The sequence below is a fragment of the Lampetra fluviatilis genome, chromosome 62 (assembly GCF_964198595.1).
Source record: "Lampetra fluviatilis chromosome 62, kcLamFluv1.1, whole genome shotgun sequence".
NCBI lineage: Eukaryota > Metazoa > Chordata > Hyperoartia > Petromyzontiformes > Petromyzontidae > Lampetra > Lampetra fluviatilis.
Window position 1 is genome coordinate 2878059 of NC_136336.1, and position 20000 is coordinate 2898058.

The window sequence follows — 20000 nt, forward strand, 5'->3', positions numbered from 1 at the left end:
GGTTGGGTGGGTGAATGAGTGGGTGAGCGAGTGGGCGGGTGGGTGGGTGAGCGAGTGGGTGGGGAGGTGAATGAGTGGGTGGGTGAGTGAGTGAGTGGGTTGGTGAGTGGGTGAGTGGGTGGGTGACGGAGTGGGTGAGTGAGTGGGTTGGTGGGTGGGTGGTTGGGTGGGTGGGTGAGTGAGTGAGTGGGTGGGTGAGTGGGTGGGTAGGTGGGTGGGTGGGTGAGTGGGTGGGTGGGTGAGTGGATGACGGAGTGGGTGAGTGAGTGGGTGGGTGGGTGGGTGAGTAAGTGGTTGGGTGGGTGAATGAGTGGGTGAGCGAGTGGGTGGGTGGGTGAGCGAGTGGGTGGGTGAGTGAATGGGTGGGTGGGTGGGTAAGTGAGTGGGTGGGTGGGGAGGTGAATGAGTGGGTGAGTGAGTGAGTGGGTGAGTGGGTGGGTGGGTGAGTGAGTGAGTGAGTGGGTGAGTGAGTGAGTGAGTGGGTGGGTGGGTGGGTGAGTGAGTGGGTGGGTGAGTGAGTGAGAAAGAGGGATGGAGGGGGCCAGTGAGTAAGCAGTCAGTGAGGATGAGGACGTGGGGTGCAATTAACTGGTGTAGGGTGCAGGTTATGGTGATGTCACCCCAGCGCTGGTGCCAGGTTAGGTGCACCCTGGGGACCTGTCAGGTGACGCTCTCTAAGGTTAAAGCTGCTGGAAGGAGGTGACGGGACAGACCCAGGTGTTACGGGTTGACTTAAAACGACTGACACACACACACGCATACACAACAAAGACAAAGATCCCCATATAGCCTGGAACAGACTGTTGGGGCAAGTGCTGTTAGCGAGCACCTATGAAGGCCGGCACTGTACACGAGGGGGTGGGTGGCACCACGCCCGACCGCCTTTGTCTCCCCAGTGGCGATGTTCACACACCGCACCAGGTACTCATTTGAGGCTGAACCGATCTAAGGGAGGCCCAGGACCGGTTCAGATAGTCCTCATAGCTAGAAACACGCACACACAGTGACTGGTCTTGGTCCAAACCACATCCCCCAATGATGAAACAAGACGGGTAAACGTCACCGCTGTGGGCCGTGAGCTTCTGGTGTACCGTACACACACACACGTACTTCTGGTGTACCGTACACACACACGCGCTTGTGGTGTTCCGCACACACACACACGCATGTGGTGTACCGCACACACACACACTGCTGGTGTACCGTATACATTTGTGGTGTACCGTACACACACACACTGCTGGTGTACCGTACACACTGCTGGTGTACCGTACACACTGCTGGTGTACCGTACACACTGCTGGTGTACCGTACACACTGCTGGTGTACCGTACACACTGCTGGTGTACCGTACACACACATACGCTGCTGGTGTACCGTACACACACACACACACACTGCTGGTGTACCGTACACACTGCTGGTGTACCGTACACACACACACACACTGCTGGTGTACCGTACACACTGCTGGTGTACCGTACACACACACACACTGCTGGTGTACCGTACACACACACACACTTGGTGTACCGTACACACACACACACTGCTGGTGTACCGTACACACACACACACTGCTGGTGTACCGTACACACTGCTGGTGTACCGTACACACTGCTGGTGTACCGTACACACACACACACACTGCTGGTGTACCGTACACACACATACGCTGGTGGTGTACCGTACACACACACACACATTGCTGGTGTACCGTACACACTGCTGGTGTACCGTACACACCGCTGGTGTACCGTACACACACACTGCTGGTGTACCGTACACACTGCTGGTGTACCGTACACACACACACTGCTGGTGTACCGTACACACACACACTTGTGATGTACCATACACACACACACTCTGCTGGTGTACCGTACACACACACGTGTTTGCTGGTGTACCGTACACACACACACACGTGTGCTTGTGATGTACCGTACACACACACACGGTGTACCGTACACACTGCTGGTGTACCGTACACACACTTGTGATGTACCGTACACACACACACTGCTGGTGTACCGCACACACTGCTGGTGTACCGTACACACACACACACGTGTGCTTGTGATGTACCGTACACACACACACACATGTGGTGTACCGCACACATACACACACACTGCTGGTGTACCGTACACACTGCTGGTGTACCGTACACACACACACACGTGTGCTTGTGATGTACCGTACACACACACACACATGTGGTGTACCGCACACATACACACGTGCTTGTGGTGTACCGCACACACACACACACACTTGTGATGTACCATACACACACACACACACACGTGGTGTACCGCACACACACACACGTGCACACTTACTAGGAGAATGCCCGTGAGCTGGCCCTGCTGCTCGCGCTTGACGGAGACCTGGGGGATGACTGCAAGCGCGCCGCGAGCAATGGTCACAGTCGTGCACAGCACACACATGGCGGAGGACAAGAAGAATCATCCACCGGCATAGCTCGTGGAACACGTAGCAGGAGACTTTCGCGACCATTCTCACCCAACAATCGAGTTGCTTTTTGGGAGTTAGATCGCGTAAATGTGTCGTTAAACCCGCCACCACCCGACACAGCCAATTAGTTCGGTCCGTCAGCAGTGCAGCACTAACCGGTTGTGTGTTGGAGAGCCGAGCCGCAACATTAACAATGAGAGTGTACGACGTTTCGCCAGTAATTACAACGAGTCTTATCAGAGACACAGCCAAATTTGTGGGAGAAATCCTCCTCCTGGTTTATATATATTATTTTTGTTGAGTTGCTAAGATATCTTGGGATTCACCCTCGACTGCGTGATGCTGCCCCCCTGCGCCCCTGCCCCCCTCCCCTCCAGGTAGACTCACGATGGACGCGATGCTCCTCTTGGAGCCGCTTGGCTGCAAGGGAAGAGGGAGAGAGACAAAGACGGACGGGGCACGGGGTGGGAATTCAACACCACGACGTTGACGATGCATCAGCAGCAGCAGCAGCAGCAGCAACTCAGAAGGTGATAATTGTTTTTTTACCCTTCTAACTGGCAACAAAACTGACACCTTTTAACAAGGAGTCATGTTTGCATAGACCGCAATACCTGCAGTCATAATACAAACAAAAGACATAACTCTGATAATGTATGCACTGTCCTTGAAGTTGATTGGTCCACACCCGAGACAGCTTTCCTTAGAGCCTAGTCTCACATGGGTTGGACCAGATGACGCCAAAAGGCGCACAACTCAAAGACAATGCACCATCAGAGTATGAGAGCTCGGGGCAAGCATCTACACTATGGGAACCTCATTTGCCAGTAAAAATATGCTAATTGGTTTTTATCCCTTCTATCTGGCAACAAAACTGACACCTTTTAACAAGGAGTCATGTTTGCATAGACCGCAATACCTGCAGTCATAATACAAACAAAAGAACATAACTCTGATAATGTGCACTGTGCGCCTTTTGGCGTCATCTGGTCCAACCCATGTGAGACTAGGCTCTAAGGAAAGCTGTCTCGGGTGTGGACCAATCAACTTCAAGGACAGTGCACATTATCAGAGTTATGTCTTTTGTTTGTATTATGACTGCAGGTATTGCGGTCTATGCAAACATGACTCCTTGTAAAAAGGTGTCAGTTTTGTTGCCAGATAGAAGGGTAAAAAACCAATTATCATATTTTTACTGGCAAATGAGGTTCCCATAGTGTAAACTCAGAAAGTGTATTGACACTGGAGGAAATCCGATGAGCTATAAAGCTCTTGTTCACCGATTGTCCAGCCGGGGGGCGTCAAGTTCAATTGTTGGCGAGGCCCCCACGTGACCAGGATGGAGCCTCATTCGCGACAGTGACCTGGGGCATCAGCATGCTGCCACTCGGGGGTGGTGAACGCTGCCCCTGTGTGTGGTCTCGCCTAGGAGATGCCGCCCCCCCACCCCACCTTCACTGACCAGCGTGGTGAAGTATGGTCAAACGAGCCCCCCACCCCAAACGATCCACAACCTGGCGGGCTTGTCGCTAACCACCAGGGGGCGCTGTCGGCCCGGCACGGGGCCCGCGTGGCTCGGCTCACCACCCCTCTCCACCCTCCCGTGCCCGACCCGTTCCGTGCCAAGGCCGACCCCACAGCGTGGGTGGTTGCCAACCGTCCCGGATTGCCCGGGAGAGTCTCGGCCGTAATTTGGCTTTGATCTCCCGGGGGGAAAGATTCGAATTTGAATGATTATTTAAGAGGATACAAATAATGATGATGATTATAAAACATTTCACGGGAATGGCTTCGGTCAGAGTTTGCAAAACCCCGAGCGTGGCCTTCAAAAGCAAAAGGACAGAGCAGGCGGCGTTCCAGGCAATGCCCCCTTCTACAGAGCACGTGCCCGCGTTGGAAGAGTTTGAGGTGCCCACACTTTACCCCACCACGACTAACCGTGCCGTTATCATCGGCAAGACATTTCGGGTTATATTTACGCGATCTAACCAAACCCACCCCCCCCCCCTTTGTTTGGGAGAATATTCTCGCGAAGGCCCCACACGACGTGTTATGAGCAGGGTCGGATTAAGGCGTGGGGGGGGGCTTTAGGGGGCTGCAGTTCAGGGGCCTCCCGTCAGCTGGAGGGCCTCCAGAGACGAAGTGAAACGTGATTTCGTTTGTGAATGCTGAATTGTTATTTGTTGTTGGCATTTTAAAACATATTTATTTTTCTTTAACTTTGTTTTCCTTTTGAAAATAGTACTGGGGGGGGGCGGGGGGCTCACAGTACCTGTAGCCCAGAGGGGTCTACAAAATCTTAATCCGGCCCTGGTTATAAGCCGCGCTGTTATAAATTTACACCCAGAGACAGAGAGCGAGGGAGGGAGGGGAGGGGAGGGAGGTGGGGAGGGGAGGGAGGGGAGGGAGGTGGGGAGGGGAGCGAGGGAGGTGGGGAGGGTGGGTGGGAGGGGAGGGGAGGGAGGGGTGGGAGGGAAGGAGGGGTGGCAGGTGGGGAGGGAGGGATACGACTCAAGAGGCGCCAGAAGGCGCCACAGGCGAGGAGTGGAGGGGGAGGCCGCAGAAGCCACGTGGTGACGATGAGCACGTTCTTTGGGTCTGTCGGTAAAGTCACGTAGATAGATTCAAAGAAAATAACAAAAACACGACGACGTTTCGATCGCAACACAAGCGGGTCGTCATCAATCATTGCCCCCTGATGACGATCGCTTGTGTTGCGATCGAAACGTCGTAGTTTTTTGTTATTTTCTTTGAACCTATCTATGTGCCTTTACGGAAAGACCCAACAAATATGAATTCCTGCAGACGAGGAGCATCCCACGAAATCCCCAGCTCTGCTTGTCGTCTACAGGCAGCTTTCCCTCGCTCTGTGCGGGAGTAGATGCCCAAGGGCAGTTGGAACAGACGGAGGTTATGATAATTGTTTTTTTACCCTTCTATCTGGCAACAAAACTGACACCTTTTTTTACGAGGAGTCATATTTGCATAGACCACCCATACCTGCACTCATAATGCAAACAAAAAACATAACTCTGATAATGTATCATCTGGTCCAACCCATGTGAGACTAGGCTCTAAGGAAAGCTGTCTCGGGTGTGGACCAATCAACTTCAAGGGCAGTGCATACATTATCAGAGTTGTGTTTTTTGTTTGCATTATGACTGCAGGTATTGTGGTCAATGCAAACATGACTCCTCGTGAAAAAAGGTGTCAGTTTTGTTGCCAGATGGAAGGGTAAAAAAACAATTATCATATTTTTTACTGGCAAATGAGGTACCAATGGTGTAGACGTAGGTTAGTCCGCACACGTGGGCAGGGCTTTTCGCGACCGATATTATCCACAACAGAGGGTTGTTTAGGGGTTTGATCGCGTAAATATAAAGGCGTGTGCGTGCGCGTGTCGTTAAACCCGCCTACCGGTGAGTCGGAGAGCAAACCCCCCGCTCCAACATTCACAATTGTGGATGTGCTCTCCGACACGCCGGTGTTGCTGTACCAGAAACGGAATCGGCACGACTTTTGCTCGCGTGACAAACCTTTAGCGTTTGGCCGTATCGGGTGTTGGCGCCGTTTGACGACGCGTTTATATTGACTCGATCTAACCCCCCAAAACCCTCCTGTTATGGACGGAGATGAGTCCACACACCAGAGGTCGCAAACGGGTTTTGATTCCTTACCCGTACCCGGCCGCACCAGGGTCGCAAACGGGTACCCGTACCCGGCCGGGTACGGGTAGCCGGGTATCGGGTAGGGTACGGGTATCGGGTACCCGGTTGCGACCTCTGCCACACACTTTGCTGTACCGCCCTCTCCCGGCGAGCTCGGGGTAAGCTCTAAGCCGACGCCCAAGCGCGGCAGCGTGGCCACCCACCCGCCCACGTATATTCGAAAGGGCCATTGCCTGAAACGTCGCAGCCGCGCAGTGCGATTGGCACGGAGCGAGCGGAATTCTTTCTGAGCAGCAGAGCGAGGCGCGTGAGGATGACGCTTGTGGGGTGTGGAGTGTCAATGACTTCTCTGTCAGGTTTCGATTTAAAGCTTTCGTGACTGCAGGGATTCATCTTCTTGGTTCTTTCGGTAAAGTCACGTAGAATGGAAATAATAAAATAATAAAAATAAAACATAATAAAATAATGTTTTATTTTTATTATTTTATTATTTACCTTCTACGTGACTTTAGAAGGGAAATAATAAAATAATAATAAAACGTTGTAAAAGAATGTTTATTTTTATTATTTTATTATTTCCCTTCTACGTGACTCTACAGAAAGAACCAAGAAGATGAATCCCTGCAGTCACGAAAGCTTTAAATCGAAACCTGACAGTGAAGTCATTATTTTATTGTTTTATTTTTATTATGTTATTATTTCCCTTCTACGTGACATTACCGAAAGAACCAAGAAGATGATTCTCTGTCAGGGTTTAAACTTTAAAAGTCAAATACTTTCAGCCTTGGACATGCATTTAATCGTTTACTCATTATGATGACGACTTGCGCCGTTTGAACTCAGGAATGCCTCGAGTCTCAAGACTTCTTCATGAAAGCCATGGCAACTTTTTGCGGTCGGGGCGCAATGATTTATATATTACACTTTGTAACACAATTTTTGTTCCTGGGCACTAAGTGTTATTTTTCAATTGCTTATGCCTCAACAGTATAGAAAATGGCTATTATTCCCCCAGTGGACTTTATGTGAAGGAATGACACAAATACACACCACGTTTTCTCATTGAAAATAGGCACATTTCAAAATATCACTGTCCTGGTCACAAAAGCAAAGTTTGTGGGATAACAATAGCCATTCTCTGTACTTTTGATGCATAAGCAATTCGGAAATCACACTTAATACCCATGAACAAAATGTTGTTTCTGTAACCCAGTCAATTATTATTAATACCGCGCCGCACAGGGACAGCTGCCACTGGGGGTGCCCCTTTCAAATGCCAAGAGGAGGGTGGCTTCTATCGAGAACGGCTCACCATCATCCTGGGGCCGAGGGCTTCACGTCGGTGCCACGGCTTCGGGGTCAGGCGGGAGTTGGCCTGGGGGATGGTTGTGAGTGCCGCCAGGGACAGTGTTAGGCCGCTGTGGGTGTCACATACCTGCTCGTTGCTGCTCAGCGCTGGTCTGCACGCAGGAGCCTAAACAACAATACCACACAGTCAACAACAACAACAACACAGAGTCAACAACAACAACAACACACCGTCAACAACACCACCACCACAGTCAACCGGGCCTGGGCCACCTGCCCCGTCATCAACTGGGACTGGCCAGCGTGGTGAAGTCATGGTACGGCATGGGGAGTGAGATGAGAGGGGAGAGGCAGGAGAGTGCGTGGAGGGTAGAGGAGTGAAATGAGAGGGGAGAGGCAGGAGAGCGCGTGGAGGGGAGTGGAGTGAGATGAGAGGCGAGGAAGCCAGTGGAGATAATTCACACGTGCGTGGGGGAAACACTCTATCCCTCGCTCGCTAGTGCGTGGTGGGGACCCAGTGGGGACCCCGTGCGGACCCCGTGGGGACCGCGTGTCTCCGCGTCACTCACCTTGCACAGGCACTTCTTGTGGCACGCGAGCTTGCAAGCTGGTGACACCACGGGGACACACAGAGGGGACACGGGGGGTGGGGGGGGGGTCATGGGGGGGGGGGGGCAGGGTTGAGAGACACGTGGGACCAAGGGGACAGACGTGACAGTGAGTCGGGATGTGGGGACGCCGTGAGGGTGCTGGGTGGGCGTGGTCCAATCATCTTTCGACCAGTCGAGGCGTTACATTAAAACGGGAGGGCTCAAGGCACATGACAAGTGCTGGTGTCAGCTTACATTTCTGGTAGTTCTGTTCCCAAGGAGTGTGTCTACAGCCAGTTCACTCGCGTCTAGCAGACAGACCATCGCGGCCCATGGACTCACACAGAGACCCAGAGACACCCAAAGACTCACACAGAGACCCACATGCTTACACAGACACCCACACATTTACACAGAGACCCACAGACTCGCACAGAGACCCACAGACTCGCACAGAGACCCACATACTCGCACAGAGACCCACAGACTCGCACAGAGACCCACAGACTCGCACAGAGACCCACAGACTCGCACAGAGACCCACAGACTTACACAGAGACCCACAGACTCGCACTGAGACCCACATACTTACACAGATATCCACAGACTCACACAGACACCCACAGACTCGCACAGAGACCCACAGACTCGCACATAGACCCACAGACTCGCACATAGACCCACAAACTCACACAGAGACCCACATGCTTACACAGACACCCACAAATTTACACAGAGACCCACAGACTCGCACAGAGACCCACATACTCGCACAAAGACCCACAGACTCGCACAGAGACCCACAGACTCGCACAGAGACCCACAGACTCGCACAGAGACCCACAGACTCGCACAGAGACCCACAGACTCGCACAGAGACCCACAAACTCGCACAGAGACCCACAGACTTACACAGAGACCACAGATTTACACAGAGACCCACAGACTCGCATAGAGAAAGACCCAAAGGCTCACGCAGAGTTGTGATTCACTGGCGTTGATGGATTCGGCCCGGCCAGCGTAAAACAATCACATTGTGGTGCAGTCCTCGCTCAAGCCGCGGTGTTCACGTTACACCGCGGTATTGCGACAACGCCGTTCCTTCCGTTTGAGAACACTTTTCGCACAACGCTGAATGCGCGCCATTAAAACGCGGTTTCTGCACTGTCGACAACGAACTACTTTCCTGAACTGCGTGGCTGAGCGGAGTGATACAGTGACACGGCTCCGTTATTCGTACCACCATCTCACTGTGTGTACGTGCACCGTGTCTCGTCAAACTTCAGGAACGCATCTATCACGTTAAACGAGGACTCTCCTCTACAGTTGAGTTTAGCAATGGAGGTGGGAGATGTTGATCTCGTGAATGGAGGTGGGAGATGTTGATCTCGTGAATGGAGGTGGGAGATGTTGATCTCGTGAATGGAGGTGGGAGATGTTGATCTCATGAATGGAGGTGGGAGATGTTGATCTCATGGAGGCGGGAGATGTTGATCTCATGAATGGAGGCGGGAGATGTTGATCTCATGAATGGAGGTGGGAGATGTTGATCTCATGAATGGAGGTGGGAGATGTTGATCTCATGGAGGTGGGAGATGTTGATCTCGTGAATGGAGGTGGGAGATGTTGAGCTCATGGAGGTGGGAGATGTTGATCTCTTGAATGGAGGTGGGAGATGTTGATCTCGTGAATGGAGGTGGGAGATGTTGATCTCGTGAATGGAGGTGGGAGATGTTGATCTCGTGAATGGAGGTGGGAGATGTTGATCTCGTGAATGGAGGTGGGAGATGTTGATCTCATGAATGGAGGTGGGAGATGTTGATCTCATGAATGGAGGTGGGAGATGTTGATCTCATGAATGGAGGTGGGAGATGTTGATCTCATGAATGGAGGCGGGAGATGTTGATCTCATGAATGGAGGTGGGAGATGTTGATCTCGTGAATGGAGGTGGGAGATGTTGAGCTCATGGAGGTGGGAGATGTTGATCTCATGGAGGTGGGAGATGTTGATCTCATGGAGGTGGGAGATGTTGATCTCATGAATGGAGGTGGGAGATGTTGATCTCGTGAATGGAGGTGGGAGATGTTGATCTCGTGAATGGAGGTGGGAGATGTTGATCTCATGAATGGAGGTGGGAGATGTTGATCTCATGAATGGAGGTGGGAGATGTTGATCTCATGAATGGAGGTGGGAGATGTTGATCTCGTGAATGGAGGTGGGAGATGTTGATCTCATGAATGGAGGTGGGAGATGTTCATCTCATGAATGGAGGTGGGAGATGTTGATCTCATGAATGGAGGTGGGAGATGTTGATCTCATGGAGGTGGGAGATGTTGATCTCATGGAGGTGGGAGATGTTGATCTCGTGAATGGAGGTAGGAGATGTTGATCTCATGAATGGAGGTGGGAGATGTTGATCTCATGAATGGAGGTGGGAGATGTTGATCTCATGGAGGTGGGAGATGTTGATCTCATGGAGGTGGGAGATGTTGATCTCATGAATGGAGGTGGGAGATGTTGATCTCAGGAATGGAGGCGAGAGATGTTGATCTCATGAATGGAGGTGGGAGATGTTGATCTCATGAATGGAGGTGGGAGATGTTGATCTCATGGAGGTGGGAGATGTTGATCTCATGATTGGAGGTGGGAGATGTTGATCTCATGATTGGAGGTGGGAGATGTTGGTCTCATGGAGGTGGGAGATGTTGATCTCGTGAATGTAGGTGGGAGATGTTGATCTCATGAATGGAGGTGGGAGATGTTGATCTCATGATTGGAGGTGGGAGATGTTGATCTCATGAATGGAGGTGGGAGATGTTGATCTCATGAATGGAGGTGGGAGATGTTGATCTCATGGAGGTGGGAGATGTTGATCTCATGAATGGAGGCGGGAGATGTTGATCTCATGAATGGAGGTGGGAGATGTTGATCTCGTGAATGGAGGTGGGAGATGTTGATCTCATGAATGGAGGTGGGAGATGTTGATCTCATGAATGGAGGCGGGAGATGCTGATCTCATGAATGGAGGTGGGAGATGTTGATCTCATGAATGGAGGTGGGAGATGCTGATCTCGTGAATGGAGGTGGGAGATGCTGATCTCGTGAATGGAGGTGGGAGATGTTGATCTCATGAATGGAGGTGGGAGATGCTGATCTCGTGAATGGAGGTGGGAGATGTTGATCTCATGAATGGAGGTGGGAGATGTTGATCTCATGAATGGAGGTGGGAGATGTCGATCTCATGAATGGAGGTGGGAGATGCTGATCTCATGAATGGAGGTGGGAGATGTTGATCTCATGAATGGAGGTGGGAGATGTTGATCTCATGAATGGAGGTGGGAGATGCTGATCTCATGAATGGAGGTGGGAGATGTTGATCTCATGAATGGAGGTGGGAGATGTTGATCTCATGAATGGAGGTGGGAGATGCTGATCTCATGAATGGAGGTGGGAGATGTTGATCTCATGAATGGAGGTGGGAGATGTTGATCTCATGAATGGAGGCAGGAGATGCTGATCTCATGAATGGAGGTGGGAGATGTTGATCTCATGAATGGTGGTGGGAGATGTTGATCTCATGAATGGTGGTGGGAGATATTGATCTCGTGAATGGAGGTGGGAGATGTTGATCTCATGAATGGAGGTGGGAGATGTTGATCTCATGAATGGAGGTGGGAGATGTTGATCTCATGAATGGAGGTGGGAGATGTTGATCTCATGAATGGAGGTGGGAGATGCTGATCTCATGAATGGAGGTGGGAGATGTTAATCTCATGAATGGAGGTGGGAGATGTTGATCTCGTGAATGGAGGTGGGAGATGTTGATCTCATAAATGGAGGTGGGAGATGTTGATCTCATGGATGGAGGTGGGAGATGTTGATCTCATGAATGGAGGTGGGAGATGTTGATCTCATGGATGGAGATGGGAGATGTTAATCTCATGAATGGAGGTGGGAGATGTTGATCTCATGAATGGAGATAGGAGATGTTGATCTCATGGATGGAGGTGGGAGATGTTGATCTCATGGAGGTGGGAGATGTTGATCTCATGAATGGAGGCAGGAGATGCTGATCTCATGGTGGACTCATGGTGATGTTGGACATCTTCTCTCACCGCGGCACGAGTGCGCCTGGCCGCACACGTCCTGTCGGCACGCGAGGCACGGCTTGGGCCTCTTGAACGTCTTGGTCTTGAACGCGTGCGTCGTGGAGGCATCTCCATCGTCCGCCTGTGGGACATTGGGTGGTGGTGGGGGGCGGTGGGGGGTGGGGGGGAGAATTGAGGTGGGGGTTTGCAGAATGGCCAAGAACATGGAAGATCATGGAGATCGCGCGGTGTCAAGAGGCCAAACTTCGGACTCGTGACACCATTTAATCCACGGCGAATCAATACGCGACAAACGGCCTCTGCAAGGATAACCATGCCAGTACAGCAAGCAGGATGCTGAGCTTTCTAATTGCCCTCTCTTGTGTGTGTTGATACGCGTGACATTTAGGCTGGCTCTGCCTACGACGATCCATCCTCGGTATAACCAGGCTGGATTGTAGTGTGAGGAGCTCACAGATCCTTGAAAGACCTGTACACAGTTCCCATCATCGGTGAGCTCCTCCGACGAGCGAGGAGGCTGCGTTGGCTGGCTCACGTAGCCCGCATGCCCAGCCACCGCATGTACAAACAGCTTCTGTTTGGCCAGACAGAGGGGAACTAAACGGGCGCGACATGGGCTGGACAAGAGATTGACTGATGGGTGAGTGGGTGAATGGGTTGGCGAGTGTTTGTATACGGGCTGGAGAAGAGATGGATTGGTGGGCGATTGGCTGAGTGGGTGGCTGAGTGGGTGGGTGGCTGAGTGGGTTGAATGGGTGGGCGATGGTGTATATGTAGTGGTGGTATTGACGTGCGCCGACTGTGACAGTGATGGATCACGGGGCGGCGCGGGGTGCGGGGTTGGGCACGCGTTGTGGGCGTGGTGTGGACGCGCGCGCCGGGAGTGACAGATGACGGGGCGGCGCGGAGTGAGTGGTGAGGCACGATGAGATGTGGGAAAAGAGGATCGTAGCCAGCGCCCGGCGATTGGTCGAATAAGTGGGTGCTCGCAGCGACGTCCGCAGGTGGGGTATAAAGGGGGACGCGCGAGAGCACTCGGGGAGAGTTACCCAGTTGAAGACCCGAAGACGGAGCTGCAGACTTAGTCGCCGAGTAGCTAAGTGGATGTTGGTCATCCGAGTAGCTCAGTGGCGTTAGTCGCCGAGTAGCTAAGTGGATGTTGGTCATCCGAGTAGCTCAGTGGCGTTAGTCGCCGAGTAGCTAAGTGGATGTTGGTCATCCGAGTAGCTCAGTGGGCGTTAGTCGCCAAGTAGCTAAGTGGGTGGTTGTCACCCGAGTACTAAGTGGATGTTGGTCATCCGAGTAGCTCAGTGGGCGTTAGTCGCCAAGTAGCTAAGTGGATGTTGGTCATCCGAGTAGCTCAGTGGGCGTTAGTCGCCAAGTAGCTAAGTGGGTGTTTGTCACCCGAGTACTAAGTGGATGTTGGTCATCCGAGTAGCTCAGTGGGCGTTAGTCGCCAAGTAGCTAAGTGGGTGTTTGTCACCCGAGATACAAAGTAGGTGTTAGTCACCTGTAACCAAGTTTGATAAAATAAAGAGTGTGTTACCCGTGAAGTCGTCTCCCGCCGAGTTACTACATTACATATACATGGGCTGGATAAGAGATGGACTGATAAGTGAATGGGTGAGTGGGTGGGTGAGTGGGTGGTTGAGTGTATATATATGTATGGGCTGGATAAGAGATGGACTGATGGGTGAGTGGGTGGGTGAGTGGGTGGGTGGGTGGGTGAGTGGGTGGCTGAGTGGGATGGACGTGTGGGCGAGTGTGTGTATACATGGGCTGGAGAAGTGACGTACTGCTGCGGTACAGGAGGATGATGTGGAGCCGAGTTGGCTCTGCTGGTGACGTTAAATACCGAATCCCCGACTGCCTAAGACCACGTGAACTTGGCCAAACGTCCCAGGCAGGGCCTCCCTATTCACGAGTCGTCTCGAGTAGACTCGTGTCACGAAGTGGAGAACGACGGCTGCACCAGCCGCCGTGGGAACGTGGAGTTTCCACCATCGACTCAGACCGCCCCCATTGATCGTTTGAGAAGCCTTGGCTCCGGATCAGAGACGTTTTGGGGTGGGTGGGTGGGTGGGTGGGGGCCCCTCCCCTCCCCTCCCCTCCCCTCCCCTCCCCCTCCCACCCCTCCCCTCCGCCCACTCCCCCTCGACGCCGATTTCCATCATTCCAGAGTTAATTAATAAGCGCTCGGGGGTCTGTGGGCGTGCGTGTGTGAGTGTCCGAGTGCCTGTCTGTGTGTCCGTGTGCGTGTCCGTCTGTATGTATGAGTGTCTGTATGAGTGTCTGTGTGAGTGTGTGTCCGTGTGAGTGTCCGTATGAGTATCTGTATGAGTAGGTGTCTGCGTGAGTATGTTAGTGTCTGTGTAGTGGTGGGGAGCGGTGGTATACTGGTTAGCGCGCTGCGCTATGAACCCTGCGACCCGGGTTAGATTCCCACTCAAGGCCAACACCGGTTACGATTATATTAATCGATCCTGGGCCTGCCCTAGGTCGACTCAGCCTCAAATGACTACCTGGTGCGATGTGTAAACATCGCCACTGTGGGAGACAAAGGCGGTCGGGCGTGGTGCTGGCCACCCACCCCCTCGTGTACCGTTCCGGCCTTCATAGGTGCTCGCTAACAGCACTTGCCACTACAGTCAGTTAAGGCTATACGTGGGATCTTTGTTTCTGTGTGAGAATGTATGTGGATGGGTGAGTGTGTGGATGGGTGAGGGTGTGTGTATGGGTGTGTGTATGGGTGTGTGTGTAAATGGGTGTGTAAATGGGTGTGTGTATGGGTGTGTGTGTATGGGTATGGGTGTGTGTGTATGGGTGTGTGTGTGTGTGTATGGGTGTGTGTATATGGGTGTGTGTGCATGGGTGTGTGTGCATGGGTGTGTGTGTGTATGTGTGTGTGCGAGCTGTTGACTCGGAAGAATGCGTTTCATTCAGAAGTTTCCAACCACGAATCTGGGATAAGAGATCAGGTGTCGGCGCCACGCGTGTCCCAACATCCACGCCGATTAAACCCGCCTCTCCGCCCCATCACATACCGCCCATACCACACGCACACACACCGACACACCTACACAACCACACACACCGACACAACCACACACACACCGACACACCAACACAACCACACACACACACTTATACAACCACACCGACACACACAACCACCCACACACCCACGTCCCCATGACTCCCCCTCCCTTCCACCGCCCCCCGTCCCCCCCTCTGTGGGTTTGGGAGCGAGGGGGGAGTCGAGTTTAGCGGTTGTGGTCGTGCGGGATTGGCGCGGTGCAGACACGTGGTTGTTGTGATGACACGTGGTTGTTGTGATGACACGTGGTTCGTGTTGACATGGTTGTGATGACACGTGGTTGTTGTGATGACACGTGGTTCGTGTTGACATGGTTGTGATGACACGTGGTTGTTGTGATGACACGTGGTTCGTGTTGACATGGTTGTGATGGCACGTGGTTGTTGTGATGACACGTGGTTCGTGTTGACATGGTTGTGATGACACGTGGTTGTTGTGATGACACGTGGTTCGTGTTGACATGGTTGTGATGACACGTGGTTGTTGTGATGACACGTGGTTCGTGTTGACATGGTTGTGATGACACGTGGTTGTTGTGATGACACGTGGTTCGTGTTGACATGGTTGTGATGACACGTGGTTGTTGTGATGACACGTGGTTCGTGTTGACATGGTTGTGATGACACGTGGTTGTTGTGATGACACGTAGTTCGTGTTGCGAAGACACGTGGTTCGTGTTGCGATGACACGTGGTTGTTGTGATGACACGTGGTTCGTGTTGCGAAGACACGTGGTTCATGTTGCGATGACACGTGGTTGTTGTGATGACACGTGGTTCGTGTTGTGATGACACGTGGTTCGTGTTGCGATGACACGTGGCCGTTGCGATGACACGTGGTTCATGTTGTGATGACACGTGGTTGTTGTGATGACACGTGGCCGTTGTGATGACACGTGGTTCATGTTGTGATGACACGTGGTTGTTGTGATGACACGTGGTTCATGTTGCGATGACACGTGGTTCGTGTTGCGATGACACGTGGTTGTTGTGATGACACGTGGTTCGTGTTGCGATGACACGTGGTTCGTGTTGCGATGACACGTGGTTCGTGTTGCGATGACACGTGGTTCGTGTTGCGATGACACGTGGTTCGTGTTGCGATGACACGTGGTTGTTGTGATGACACGTGGTGGTGGTGGTACGTGATTGTTGTGATGATGGCACGTGGTTGTGATGACACGTGGTTGTGATGACGCGTTTCATGTTGCGATGACACGTGGTTGTGATGATGGCACGTGGTTGGGATGACACGTGGTGATGGTGGTGACACGCGGAGTGAAAGAGGCGGAGGGTGGAGGTTGGGGTTGTCCCCCCCCCACCACCACCCCTCAACCCTCCCCCGCACATGGTCACTGAGGGGAGCTGACACTCAGTTGACCGTGAACTCGTGACTGTGACAACATCCGCCGATACAAATACAATGGCAAAGGTTCTCTGCGTAGCCTCCGCAGGCTGCTGATGCAAGTGCTGTTCAGTGTATGACACAGGTGCGAGTGACACGGGGGGGGGGGGGGGTGTGTGTGGCACAGGTTGTGTTATACATGGAGATACGGGCAGACAGAACACACGGAGAGACATGGGGAGACACATGGAGACACGGAGAGACACTGGGAGACAGGGAAATATGGGGAGACCTGGGGAAATACGGGGAGACATGGGGAGACACATGGAGACACTGGGAGACACGGGGAGACAGGGAAATACGGCGAGACATGGGGAGACACATGGAGACAGATGGAGACATGGGGAGAAACGGCGAGACGCGTGGAGGCACACAGACACGGGGAGGCACACAGACACGGGAGGCGCACAGACACATGGAGACACAGAGACACGTGGAGGCACACAGAGACACGGGGAGACACACAGAGACACGGGGAGGCACACAGACACGGGAGGCGCACAGACGCGTGGAGCCACAAAGACACGGGGAGACACACAGACACAGGGAGGCACAGAGACACGTGGAGGCACAGAGACACGGGGAGACACACAGACACGAGGAGACACACAGACACGAGGAGACACACAGACACGGGGAGACACAGAGACACGGGGAGACACAGAGACACGGGGGGGGGGGGGGGCACAGAGACACGTGGAGGCACAGAGACACGGGGAGACACACAGACATGGGCAGACACAGAGACACGTGGAGGCACAGAGACAAGGGGAGACACACAGACACGGGGAGGCACAGAGACACGGGGAGGCACAGAGACACGGGGGGGGGCACACAGACACGTGGAGACACCCAGACACGGGGAGACACACAGACACGGGAGGCACACAGACACATGGAGGCGTACAGACGCGGGGAGGCGCACAGACACGGGGAGGCACAGAGACACGTGGAGACACACAGACACGTGAGTCACACAGACACGGAAGGCACACAGACACGGAAGGCACACAGACACTTGGAGACACACAGACGCGGAGAGGAACACAGAGACACGGGAGACACACAGACACGGGGAGACACACAGACACGGGGCGGCACACAGACACGGGAGTCACACAGACGCGGAGAGGAACACAGAGACACGGGAGTCACACAGACACGGGGAGACACACAGACACGGGGCGGCACACAGACACTTGGAGACACACAGACGCGGAGAGGAACACAAAGACACGTGGAGACACAGACACGGGGCGGCACACAGACACGGGAGTCACACAGACACGGGGAGACACACAGACACGGAAGGCACACAGACACTTGGAGACACACAGACGCGGAGAGGAACACAGAGACACGTGGAGACACACAGACACATGGAGGAACACAGAGACACGGGGAGGCGCACAGACACGGGGAGACACACAGACACGGGGCGGCACACAGACACGGGAGTCACACAGACACGGGGAGACACACAGACACGGAAGGCACACAGACACTTGGAGACACACAGACACATGGAGGAACACAGAGACACGGAGAGGAACACAGAGACACGTGGAGGCACACAGAGACACGTGGAGGCACACAGAGACACGGAGAAGAACACAGAGACACGTGGAGGCACACAGAGACACGTGGAGGCACACAGAGACACGTGGGGGAGGCGCAGAGACACGTGGGGGAGGCACCCTTACCCCGCAGGGACCGCCACGCCACTTGACGCTGCGTATCGATGCCGCTGAAGGCATCACGGCCGAGGGGACCCGAGGGGTCCCGAGGGCACTCGGGGTCACCAGTTCCAGCCCGCGGGAGGACCCCCTTACAGGGGCCTGGTCGAGGGGGTCGCGGCGAAGGGGGTACAGCGGGTTCCTCCTCCCAACCCCACCAACCCCTGCAGGCCCATCCCGGGAGTCAAACTCGCGAACCCCAGAAACTTCACGGGGAACTCGGCGGTTTAGAGCGCGCGCGCGTTCGTGCGTGTCGCGCGCGCACGACTGTGAATGTGTGAGTGTGTGTGCGCGTAGGAGTGTGTTTCGTGTGTGTGTGGGTGTGTGTGTTAGGGTGTGTGTCGTGCGAGTCTCGGTGTGTGTGGTTAGTGTGTTGTATGTGTGAGAGAGTGCAACTGTGAACGTGTAACAGTGTGTGTGTGCGAATGTGTGTGGCGTGGGTGTGCGCGTAGGAGTGTGTTTAGTGTGTGTGTGTTAGGGTGTGTGTCATGCGAGTCACGGTGTGTGTGGTTCGTGTGTTGTATGTGTGAGAGAGTGCAACTGTGAACGTGTAACAGTGTGTGTGTGCGAATGTGTGTGGCGTGGGTGTGCGCGTAGGAGTGTGTTTAGTGTGTGTGTGTTAGGGTGTGTGTCATGCGAGTCACGGTGTGTGTGGTTCGTGTGTTGTATGTGTGAGAGAGTGCAACTGTGAACGTGTAACAGTGTGTGTGTGTGTGGCGTGGATGTGCGTGTTATCTTTACGTGTGTGGGTGTGTTGTCGTTATGTGTGTGTGTAAGGTAGTGTTGGGTGTGAATGTCAGCGCGCGTGTGTGTGTAGTGTATTGTGCGCGTGAGTGTGCGTGGGTGTAGTGTGGTATGCGAGTGTGCGTGTGTTTGTGTAGCGTGCCTGTGTGTGTGTGAGAGAGTGTGTCTGTCTTTGGGTCCGTGTGGTTTGGTATGTGTGGTGAGGTTTATGCGAGTGCGTGCCTGTGCGTGTCTGTATATGTCTGTGTGTATGTCTGTCTTATTTGCACTTGTGTTTTCGTAGAAATGTGTGTGTGTGTTTGGCGTTGTGTGTGTCTGTGTGTGTGTTTGTGTGTGTGTCTGTGTGTTTGTGTGTGTGTCTGTCTGTGTGTATGTATTTAGCGTTGTGTGTGTATGTATGTGTCTGTGTTTGTGTGTCTGTCTGTGTGTGTGTTTGTGTGTCTGTCTGTATGTGTGTGTGTCTATCTGTGTGTGTGTGTCTGTCTGTGTGTGTGTCTGTGTTTGTGTGTGTGTTTGTGTGTGTGTGTGTATTTGTGTGTCTGCCTATGTGTGTGTTTGTGTGTCTGTATGTGTATGTGTCTGTGTGTTTGCGTGTCTGTATGTGTGTGTGTCTGTCTGCGTGTTAATCGGTTACTCGCTGTTTAGCACCGCGGCTGCGTTGTCACACGCGCGCCAGACGCGACCCACGTTCAATCCTCACAACAACCGCGGCCGATAAAGCGCGTGTACTCTGAGAAACTCCATGTGACGCACGTATCTCGAGAGCGTTAAACGTGCGTGGCTGTGCGCGGAACTCTCCCCTCGTGTGGACTCTCCCCTCGCTCTCCCCCCCATCCCTCTCCCCACCACTCTCCCCACCGCTC

At 53.3% G+C, this 20000-nt stretch overlaps 1 protein-coding gene across 4 annotated transcripts in view; it reads right to left on the reverse strand.

The window, feature by feature from the left end:
• LOC144951460 (tensin-3-like) overlaps nt 1–19947 on the reverse strand; it is a 91869-nt gene extending 71922 nt beyond the window's left edge. For all 4 annotated transcript variants that reach the window (XM_078881743.1, XM_078881742.1, XM_078881741.1 and 1 more), the window contains exons 1-6: nt 18361–19947; nt 12164–12278; nt 8027–8064; nt 7585–7623; nt 2869–2901; nt 2346–2404 (exon numbers count right to left, since the gene is read on the reverse strand). In XM_078881743.1, coding sequence (XP_078737869.1) covers nt 2346–2404; nt 2869–2901; nt 7585–7623; nt 8027–8064; nt 12164–12278; nt 18361–18414 — 338 coding nt within the window. In that variant the 5' untranslated portion in view covers nt 18415–19947. The remainder of the gene's footprint in view (nt 1–2345; nt 2405–2868; nt 2902–7584; nt 7624–8026; nt 8065–12163; nt 12279–18360) is intronic.
• Nucleotides 19948–20000: the final 53 nt, after the last annotated feature.